At 35.3% G+C, this 11,182-nt stretch overlaps 1 protein-coding gene across 1 annotated transcript; it reads right to left on the bottom strand.

Annotated features, from left to right (window-relative positions):
* Positions 1-758: 758 nt before the first annotated feature.
* LOC141784781 (sialoadhesin) lies at positions 759-6,675 on the bottom strand. Its single transcript, XM_074662646.1, has 8 exons — positions 6,592-6,675; positions 4,886-4,924; positions 3,589-3,819; positions 3,217-3,495; positions 2,472-2,750; positions 2,177-2,398; positions 1,203-1,313; positions 759-1,133 (listed from the first exon to the last, which is right to left on the bottom strand). Exons 1-8 carry the CDS (start codon positions 6,626-6,628, stop codon positions 793-795), a joined length of 1,539 nt encoding a protein of 512 aa, XP_074518747.1. The 5' UTR covers positions 6,629-6,675; the 3' UTR covers positions 759-792.
* Positions 6,676-11,182: the final 4,507 nt, after the last annotated feature.

Here is an 11,182-nt window from a genome sequence, read left to right as displayed (position 1 = left end):
TGGAACGTTTTTTTTTTTTAAGCGAATCGGCTATCGCGGCCATATTGGAAGAGATAGGGCTTCGAGTACAGCTATTGGGCGCCTGTCAGTCACGTGACCTAAGCTGCGCCTCTCGTGATTAAAATATCCTCAAAACTGTAAAGTTAGTAAATAAAACAGTAATTCCAATCTTTCCAATACCAATAAAGTGATAAATCTTTATTATGTGCATAAATGCTGGTGAAAAACTGAGCTCAAAGAAACAAGCATGTTTACAAACATTATTTGTAATATGGAAAAAAAAATGACAAAAAGTGCTGATAATACATTTATATTTCACAATACAAAAGTTTAAAAAATCCAAACTGTGCTGTAAAAATAAACTCATTTAGCATTACATACAATAGTTATTTAGATTCAACTGGATATAAGTAACTTATTTGATATTAGCAAATATTGCACAAAGTATTTTCATATATCATACATCTCATTGTTTAAATTACATTGTTCTTTACAAAAAATAGGTAAAAAAAAAGCAAAACAACAAAAAATAAGAAGCTCTTTCCTTCGTCAAAACAATGGTTAAATTAAATTAATATGTTTTTTTAAAAATAACACTGCTACATTGTTGAGTACATAAGGTGTTTTCTTTCGTCCCAACCACAAAAAGTCTTTTTCCTGGACTTTGATGTTTATTACATTTCCAATAAAACATTTTTTAGGTCAATCTTAGAATGTTAAAAATATGACTTGGTTTTCACAAATTAAATTCTTTTGTGTGAAACCTTTGAGGACTTCTCTTTACTTTCTTTGCTAAGTTACTGTCACGATAGTCTCCTCCTTCTCCCCTCCCTCTTTTCCACCTGCACTTTCCGTGTTAAGGGTTTGATACTCCCCGCCTTTCATGTCCTCTTTCTTCAGCGCTTCGTACCCACCCTCTCCTCCTGCTGCTTCATGCATCTGCACGGTGTGGTACACCCCCTCCTGCATCTCCTCTTTCTTCAGTGCTTGATATTCTCCTTCCTTCCTCTGGGAACCTCCTGCCTTCGGGTGCAAGGTGTGGTACTCACCACCTTCTTTGGCACCATGGGGCTTTCTCAGCATCTCATACTCATTTTTACCGCTTGTGTGTGCCACGTCCTCATAGATTGGCTCTAAAATCACAAATGAAGGGTTACAGGATTCGTAGGTACTTTAAAATGTATAAACATGTAGATCCTTACCTTTAGTTCTCCTCCTGTACCTCAGATAAAAACCCAAAGCTGTGATTGCTAAACCCAGAATCAGCAGCACCATGATCACAGCCAGTACCATGAATTTGAATGGAGACTGATCTGAAACATAACGCAGTGAAATTTTATTTTCCTGTTGTTGTTACCCTGTGTTTTTTTTTTATTCCAAGTTTTAATTTCACAGAACTTTTTACCATTGCTTCGTAAACCGTACGTTCTCCTTTTGGGGACTATAAAACTGAGTTGCAGCTGCTATTTTGGCACTTCTTGATTTTAGTTTCATACAAAATTGAAAGATTGTTGGCAAAATATTAAATATTCCCGTATCTAAAAATCAACAAACGTAGAAAGAAAAAAAACAATTCAAAAGCTATAAACACAAGATGAAGAAAAAACCCTCAGTAAGTATTTTTACACAGTATATCTATAGAAGTAAACACTTCCTCTTTGTAGTTACGGTTTATGTTGACACAGACCTGTGTTTCAGTTTTTCTCGCTTAGTTTTTGATCTTTGAGCTGTGTCAGTAACAACAAGCCTTATCGACACTTAGACCAGCTGATTTATTAATAGAGTCGAGGTTTTTCACTTCTCTAAATATTTTTCATGAACAGTCACATTTAATTTTGAAGCTAACATTCAAAAAACACAGACTTCTCGTGTTTCTTTAACCCTGGGATGGTCAAAACTGTGATTCTGATTAAAAATGTAATTTATAATACAACCCTCATCCCCTTTTTTTAGAAATTGTGTCAGCATGTCCAGGTTTCTGTTAGTATTTTAAGTCTCTAAGCGAAAGCTGACAACAACAACAGCATTAAGATTATTTTGGCAGACCTTAAAAGCTTCCTCTGGATTCCCAATCTACATCAGTCCGCTCCTCACAGGCTCAGCTGTACTTAAGACGAGGTAAATAAAATGCTTATTGATATACCAGGGGAAGCGTAGTCCATTAGTAGGAACTTACAAGCATAGCCGTCGCTAAGAAGAGACCTCCCGTTGCTCCACACTGCTCTACACGCATAAGTACCTCTCTCTTCTGGCATCTTGGCTCGGCCAGAGCTCACGAGTACCCACGGCTGACCTTCACCGCTTCTGTGGTACCAGCGATAGTCGCTGTCACTCGGGCAAAGTGTACAGGAGCACGACATGCCGAGGTTGTCGGAGAGGGACGCCCTTGGCAGACGTGCTGAAGAGAAGAAATGAGTTGTCAGATTTAGAAGAAAAACACAGACATGCAAAGGACAGAGTATCTCACGCACAATGAACCAGCACATCTTGGTAATCAGACTCCATCAGTAACAGGGGTCCAGCCGTCTGGGCCACGTATGTGAAGGTGGATTTGCACTTGTAGCTTCCCATTGCAGATAATGGCACATCAGGGATGTTGTAGGTTGGACTGGCGCTGTCCTGAATGGGCTTGTTGTCTTTGTAGAAAATGGTGTGACTGATCTGGTCCGTGCCCCAGACGTAACACCTGAGGGTCAGAGTCTCACCTTCGATGGCAGGCAGAGGGTACATCTCCAGGGATAACCGGTTCCCTGAAACCAAATGATTTTACCAGTTCATGGTCAGGGATGGGTATAGAAAACTAGTTCCTGATGAGAATCTTTGAGACATTTCAATCCTTCGTCACCCTTAAAGTGATACTCCGGGATGGAACAAGTTGGGTCCTATCACAAGGTTTAGGGCAGAAATTACCCCTACAGCAGTGAAGCCCAGGGCGCACGCACCAAACACCCCCTCCCTGCTCCTCTGCCGGTTTCCTCTGTGCTCAGACGGGGCAGACTATGGTAAATACACCTGACTTTAACCACATTTTCACTTTTGGCTGCCAAACAACTATGTATAAACATAGTTATTTACAACAACTTAATCTGATTTTGGATGCAAAAAATTATAAGAGTGTGTTGGAAGGATTAAAAAATCATATTTTGGAGTTATTGAATGGTTTCTTTAGTAGTAGAATCAGGAGTATAAGAAAGTGTTAAAGCACAGTGTGCTCACCTGAGGTCCTGACTATGACTTGGTTACTCCTGTGTTTTTCAGTTTCATCACTACACCAAAGAATGGTTTCATGCACAGTGAATCTTCTGGGTCTAAAGTCAAAACTGACTTCCTCCCCCTTCAACCTTAACGCGATCCTCTTTGTCCGGTCTCCCCTGTACACCCAGCATCTCCATCCTTTCAGACCGTCTTCATTGTTGAGCCGCAGGATGACCGACGCCCCGACCTGCATCACTGGGTGGCCTGTGAGGATGCTGAGCGAGGCACTGGGTAGGTACTCTGGATGGAAAATGAACACAGCGTTCTGTTATGATCTCCTGAAGCTTATCCTGGTTCTAAGGTGTGAAACGTTTGTTTAGGGGGAACATTTACCCAGAACAGCGATGTTGACACGGTTACTCTCTTCACTGTTGCTTTTACAATGGTAAATGCCGGAGTGCTTCCCCGAAGCGGCTGCTATCTTCCAAGTTTTGTTTGTCGTCATTTGTTCCACTCCATTCAGATACCATTTGACTGCATCACCACTTCCATTCCCGCCACAGCTCAGGTAAAATGTGTCCCCAGAGAATATCTGGTCCAGAGGCAGGTTTGGCGACACAATAACTGAAGAGGCAGAAGACATGAGAGGAGAATTAGTTCAGTAAAGCTCTGATGCAGCTGCTCTGACAAGATTTAAGGCCCTTCCAGAAACAGTGGGTGGGTTGAGTGTGGGTATTGCTGCCACCTGCTGACACATCACAGCCGTTAGACCAGGGGTCTGCAACCTTCACTTTGAAAAGAGCCAATTTGCCTCAGCTCACCTGGATTTAAGGCATTCAAAAGCCAAAAAATCTACTTTATCTTCACAATAAAAACTATGGAGTGTATAAAATTCTAAACATAGTTAAAATCTAGTGAACAATGATCTAAACAAGAAGTTTTTCACATTAAATCAAATTGTACATGTGATGTCTTAGATTTTTATTTTAATACATTTGCAAAAATAAGCAAATATTTAATTTTCAAAAATTTAGAAAATTTTAGAAGTATGTAAAAATTTCAGAAACTTTTGAAAAATCAAGAATTCAAAAATGTTCCCCCAACATTTGCAAAAAGGAAAAAAAAGATCTTTTGAAAATTAGCAAAAATTGAAATTGAAACATTTTACAAGAAGCTTAGTAATTTTAAAAACATTTTTCAAAGAAATTCAAAATCTTAAAAAATTGCAAAAAATTAAAAAATCTGAAATTTAAACAACAAGCAAAATTTTTCAATAAATTAAATTTTATCAAATAAAATGTAAAAAAAAATCAGACATTTTTAAAAATTTCAAAAACTTTTGAAATATCCAAAGTGTCTCCCAAAATTTGCCAAAAGGAAAAAATGAGAATTAGCAAAAATTGAAATAAAAATATTTTATAAGAATCCTAACAATTTTAGAAAAATCTGAAAAAATGGCCACATTTTTTAAAAGAAATTCTTAATCTTAAAAATTTGCAAAAATTCAAAAATATGAAATTTAAACGTGTAGCAAATTTTTTTTTAATAGATTTAATTTTATCAAATAAATGAAAATATTCATTTATTTTGCTTTTGAAAAAATAATGCAATTGATTACAGTAATAATATTTCTCAACTCATCATTTTTAGTGGTTTACGCATGTCCTTCTATCAGAATCTGCATGATTACCTTTCAGGTCTTGCTGACATGTGGCCTGCACCATGAACACTGAAACAGAATGAAGAAAAAATTTCAACCACAATTTAAAATAAATCAAAATTATATATATATCAACTTATCTTTGACCCCAACATAAGCCCCAAACCCTGATTTTTAGGTTTTTAGTTTTCTCACAATGATCATTGCTGCTCTCTGCCAATGCTGTAAAACAGTCAGATCATACAATCCCTTTTGGAGACATTGAATTTCATAATTTATGCTCTGTTGGCTTGTATGTGCAACAAAATTTAATCAAATGCAAAAAATATTTTTTAATACCATAAAATTCATTATCCAAATATTTTTATCACCCATGATTTGTGAATGGAGGTGCCTCTTTGATATGAAACTGTAAAAGTCAGACAAATCAAAAGCTAAGTCCTCTGTTTGTTCATACATGAATGTTAAAGTATAAACTATCAACTTTAATTCAGACGCTGTTTGTAATGTAAAATCACTCAGTATCCCCAAAAATGCAATCGAAGCCAAAATGATAAGGTTTAAAATGATAAACAAAAATACAACAATTGATAAAGTACATCAGAAAAGAAATGGTCAAGTTAACCTTTAAAATAATGGAAATGAACATAACTGTGACAAATGTATGGCACAAAGATACATAAAATGAAAAGGTTGGAAAATAGCCATTACATCACAACATCTATAAAAAACATTCGGTGTTTGTTAAAGTGTTTTTTTTCTGACCGTCTCTTGTGTTTATGCCCTTTAAAAGGTCACTTTTCATCATACAATTTGTCAGGGGACTTGGTACGCACACATTTTTTCCTGTTCCTTTATTTCTAACACATTTATGAAATTACTTTTTCCTTTCCTTTTTCCTAATTTTTTTAAAAAGTTTGTTTTACTTTGTAAAAGTTTTGATGTTGGTAAAAATGTTCAGCCATGGTCACAGGTGCGTCGGTTAACCTGTTATTAATGATCAAGGATTATTAAGCTGATTAGCGATGATCAGAAAGCCATCGCAGTTAAAATCTCAATATACTCTGCACTGGTATGAAATACTAGACTGTTTATTTATTTATATCACTGTGACCTTGCTCTTTTTTTGGAAAAGAGACAAAGCAATCAATTATAAATTTGAGTAATTCATCATAAGGAGTTACTATGCTCCAATGTTAATATAAACACAACATAATTATAATTAGGAAATATAAATGAATACAGGAAGTAAAGTTGTTTGATGCTCCAAACATTCTGCAGGAGAACAGTTTGTGTTTTATTGTGAATCTAAATAGGTTAAAGTCAAATTGTAGTTCTAAAAAAAACTGTAAATTTAAAGAAATATTTAACACATTGAAAACCTGAACACTCACATTAACCCAGCAGAATTTTGTTTTTTAATTAAATGACAAATTATCCAAAAAAATGCATCAAATTAAATGAGAATTTTAACATTTTTAAAGAAAAAGTCAAAAAGTACTTCATTTAAATGACACTGCAGAGTTTCCTGAATGTCAAAGTTTTTGCTTTAGTGACACAGTAAATAAAATTTGGTAAAATGTGAAATCAACACAGTTTCACTGAACTTCAGAGTCTGATTTCATTCCTACAGAAAATAATTCGATATACCTGGAATGGCATGACCAAAAATGTAAACATCACTGCCATCATAAAGGGACTCTTGTAGTCCTGGTTCTTGTTTGGATCCTTCTTACCTGCCAGGAGCAGAAACATCGGTGTTTCTCCGCTCATGCCCCGACCGAGTCACTCACCGAGCGAGAACAGAAAGACGATGATTCAGGCCAGAAAGTGACCAGATAAACCGAAACTTAACACTTAGATACCCAGTGATGAGAAAGGGGGGGGGAGGTTGGTGAGGAGGTGTTGCAAGGAGTAAAGCAGTTCACTCGGCTCCCTTCATTATTACTTCCCATTTTCTGTCTGCAGTAGTTTTTCTGAGTACTGTTCCAATCAGCAGTGAAAAATCATATTCACTGAATTCAGTGGGCTCATGGGAAGTTGTGACATGGCAGAAATAACCTTCAGGAAGTGGCATGAAGTGACCTGCATGTAGTGTTGCTCACCTACAGAGGATATGACGGAAATGATTCAGAGGAGGAACAAATTCAAAGAAACTGAAAGAAAACAGGAAATCAGGTCCTTCATGACCCCATGAAAACATTTCCATCCAGACAGTGTTATTACAGTTTCATCTATCTATCTATCTATCTATCTATCTATCTATCTATCTATCTATCTATCTATCTATCTATCTATCTATCTATCTGTCTATCTATCTATCTATCTATCTATCTATCTATCTATCTATCTATCTATCTATCTGTCTATCTGTCTATCTATCTATCTATCTATCTATCTATCTATCTATCTATCTGCATTTTTTTTGCTTATTTACAGTTTTACAAGTAAAAAATATATGCTTTCTATGTATACTTGCTTTATTTCCATGCCTCTGTTTTTCTTGTTGTTTTTGGTCTGAACATTGAAAATCTATAAATATTATATTTATAAAAAAGCTCATTAGGAAAGGATGGTTTTAGTTTCTTTGGGTTTATTCAGGTAATGCTTTTTTTTACTACAGTATTATGTACTGAAAACAGGTCATGCCATTGCTGTCACAGCTCAGAGGAAACTGAGTAAAATTAGAACAGCTGCTAAAATGTTCATCAATTACTCAATGAATCCTGTTATAAAAAAAAAAAAAAAAAACTAAATACAATGGTACAAAAAGTAAAAGCACTTGACGACCAGGTAAACTAAACAAAAAAACAAAACATATGCATTCAATTTATCATTACAGCAAAAAAATGAATAAATAAAAAATACATATATATATATATATATATATATATATATATATATATATATATATATATATATATATATATATATATATATATATATATATATATACATATATATATATATATAAACTTCATTGAGGTATGATAAGATTCCAAAGCATCAAAAGGTACAAAAACAAAAAAATAATTAATTAATAAGAACAATAATAATAATGATGATAATAATAATAATAATAATAATAATAATAATAATAATAATAATAATGATATTGTGAATATAATAATCATGACATAAAGCTATTGATACTCACATGTTAACACATAAAAATACATCCACACATTCACAAACAAACATTATACATACACATTCACTTGTGTTGCAACATTTACACGTTAATTAAGAGTAAAAGAAAGAAAAATTAAATGAATTTTATTAGTGTGTATATAATTTTATAAATACCTACACCCACTCTTCCACTGTGGGAAGGTCAGTGTGTACCCAGTGTCTGGTCCAACCTGTCTTAGCTGCAGATTTTATTCTGAACAAATATTCACAAGAATCTATTTTGAGAAAGTCTGTTTTGCCCAGAAAGATCTTTAAGTTATATTTGATAGTTAAGGCAGATGCTGAAAGTCATGTTTACAAACTATGATATAACGTTTAACAGAAGTGACCTAAAGACCAACTTTCTGTGAAGCACTTTGTGACTCCGTTCTGTGAAAGGTGCTATACTAAATAAAAATTATCTTTCTTACTTACGATCACTGACCACAACACTTACCGGTATGACTCAAAAGCAAACGGACTCTCAGGAGTGATGGACAGCTGAAACTGGTGTACACCAAGTCAAACACAAAATCGAGACTGAGAGGAGGCTAAAGGCCAAACCTGCTGGATGTGAAACTACAGATTCACTCAGCACGTTGAGCAGAAACTCTAAAGCAACCTTGACAAAGCAGACCAAACTCAGGGCCTGAGCTCTTTGGTAAAATGATCATAAATTTATTCTTAAGACTTGAATGTATTCCTTAAAAACCTAATACCAAATATTTTTACAAAGAAGTCAATAAGATAAATTTATTTCAGGCTTATATTATGCAAACTCTCTTTCCTTAACATATAGGATCAAAGTTTATTTCTCAATCCTCTCTTAATGAAAACTAACTGACTGCTCATAAAGTGACCACATGAAAGTGTATTTATCTCTGACAAACAGCTGCTATAGGGCTGTTAAATACACTGTTAAATACACTATTCTTAAGACGTTTCTAACTTTTTTCTGCTTCCCTAAGTTCTCATGTGATTGGAGTTGTCATAAATATTCAGAATTAACCCTCAATTCGCTGTTTGGTTTCTGAGAAATGAAGAAGAAGCTGTGGTGACGCCACTGGTTCCTCATTAAACAGTTCAGCCCTGATGTAAACTGAAACTAAACCAGTTTCCTGAAGCCTGTGACACCACAGAGGGGTGTGAATGAGGCCGACTGAGAAGCTGAGAGACGAGAATATGGACAGTTTTTTGTTTTTTCTTTCAAGAGAAATGCCAAAAAACATCAATTAGTAGTTATCAGAAAGAAGGGACGTAATCAGAGCATGCTCGTAGCATGAAAATGATGACCCCTCACTGTAAAGCTTATTGCTGGTGCTGGTTTTAGCATCTGTCTGTTGTGCAGGTCGTTTCAGGCCACTGTGGGTTCAGGGTGAGAACGAGATACTGCTGATATCAAATAAAAGCTGCAGCCAAGTTCCTGTGGTTTGCAGCTTCTGCTTTCTGCTGTTATTGGAGGAAAGGACTCATACTTTAGCTCATGTAAAAAATAACTTAACCTGACTCATGAGTCGTAATCTGCAGCAACATGCATGCACGCCAAACATGCATACATGACTTTAACATCCCAAATCATCAGGATTCATCGACGGGATCTGCTCATGATGTGACACAACGTAAACCATGAGCCGTTTCTGGTTATTTGGTGTTTTTTTAAACAGAGTCACAACAAGCAGGAACTTCTGTTTCAGCGCAAAAACAAACAGTACCAAGAAACACTTCGGCTCCGCTGTGAGTGGTGAAAGTCTTTTGAAACTTCTTTCTTGGAGCTGTAATTAAAGTGATTCGGAGAAAATACGTGACTAGGGAAGTCAAGTTTATGAAACAGAAGTGGGTTAAAGCGAGAGTCAGTGCATGAAAAACAGAATGTAAAACTGAAGAAATGAGACAAGACCGACAACTAAAACTTAACAGGTGATAGAAAAGGAAAAGCAGAAAGAAGAAAATGAAAATGAGAGGAGACGTTTGTCACAGAGGCCTTGGTGAACAACACTTAAAGTTTTTGTAGGTCCTTGTCAGTTCATGAAGCAGCCACCAGAGTCCAGCAGAACACCATTTTTTTATTACAGTCCATGCAGAGGAGGCAGATCTTTCCACGTTCCCATTAAAGGTGACCGAACTGATTTAAGGCTTTCAGTTTAAGTTTAATAAACGAAATGGATTTTAATTTTAAAGCACACGTGTGCTGTTTTTTTTTGCTGGGAACAAAACTGGACAGACATTAGGGGGACAGACGTTTTTAGAGGAGAAATCTGGTGTGTACCCAGAGAGGAGTTTCAACACACAACTGTCACTCGATGCTCATGACTGCATTTCCCGTGGACACTTAATAATAATGATGATACTACATTTTATTTAAAAGCGTCTTTCTCAGCACTCAAGGACACTTTACAGTTCATTAAAAATACAAAAAGACAATCACAAAAGAAAGAAATAACACTGGGAGACAAACAGGACTGACAAGAGGCTAAAAGGAAACGGAGAGGTTACCAGAATGAAACAGACCAGGATGTAAACATGTGTCAATAAATCAGAAACCCTCCCAGACCAATTTCATATTAAAAGAACCAGAAACTACGTCCAGAGAAGTGCACCAAATCAGATTATTAATGTTTGAGTATTTCAGGGTTAATAGACTGGTTCATCATTTCATAATATAATAATATAATATAATATAATAAAACATAATCCAATCCAACTTTATTTGTTGAGCACTTTAAAAAACAACCATAGTTGAAACATAGTGCTGTACAGGATAAAAAAATAAATACGAGATAAAATAACAGACATAAAACATAAGTTAAATGAATTTTCAAAGACAAGGAACAAATTAAAAGATATAAATCATGTTAAAATGAAAAAAAAGAAATGCAGAAGAAGCAATCAGAATAAAAATAAGTAACAATAATAATACAATCGCCAGCTACTGTCCATCTAAGGCCAGGGAGAAATGGTGGGCTTTAAGGAGGGTTTTTTTTTTTTTTAAATCAATCCTAAATTGTTCGGGCAACCAGTGAAGTGAGGCTAAAACTAATTTTACTTTGATTCTAAAACCTGTTTCCGTTCATCATCATTTATAGCTTCACTTATTATTTCCTCTCTATATTGAGTCCATGTTTGGTCAGAACCTCGGCCAAAATAACTTTTTAATTA

This window comes from Halichoeres trimaculatus, unplaced genomic scaffold (genome assembly GCF_033239565.1).
Source record: "Halichoeres trimaculatus isolate MK-OKI-2021-1 unplaced genomic scaffold, fHalTri1.1 fHalTri1_scaffold_23, whole genome shotgun sequence".
In the NCBI taxonomy this organism is placed as follows: domain Eukaryota; kingdom Metazoa; phylum Chordata; class Actinopteri; order Labriformes; family Labridae; genus Halichoeres; species Halichoeres trimaculatus.
This window is presented reverse-complemented; position numbering and strand designations above follow the sequence as displayed.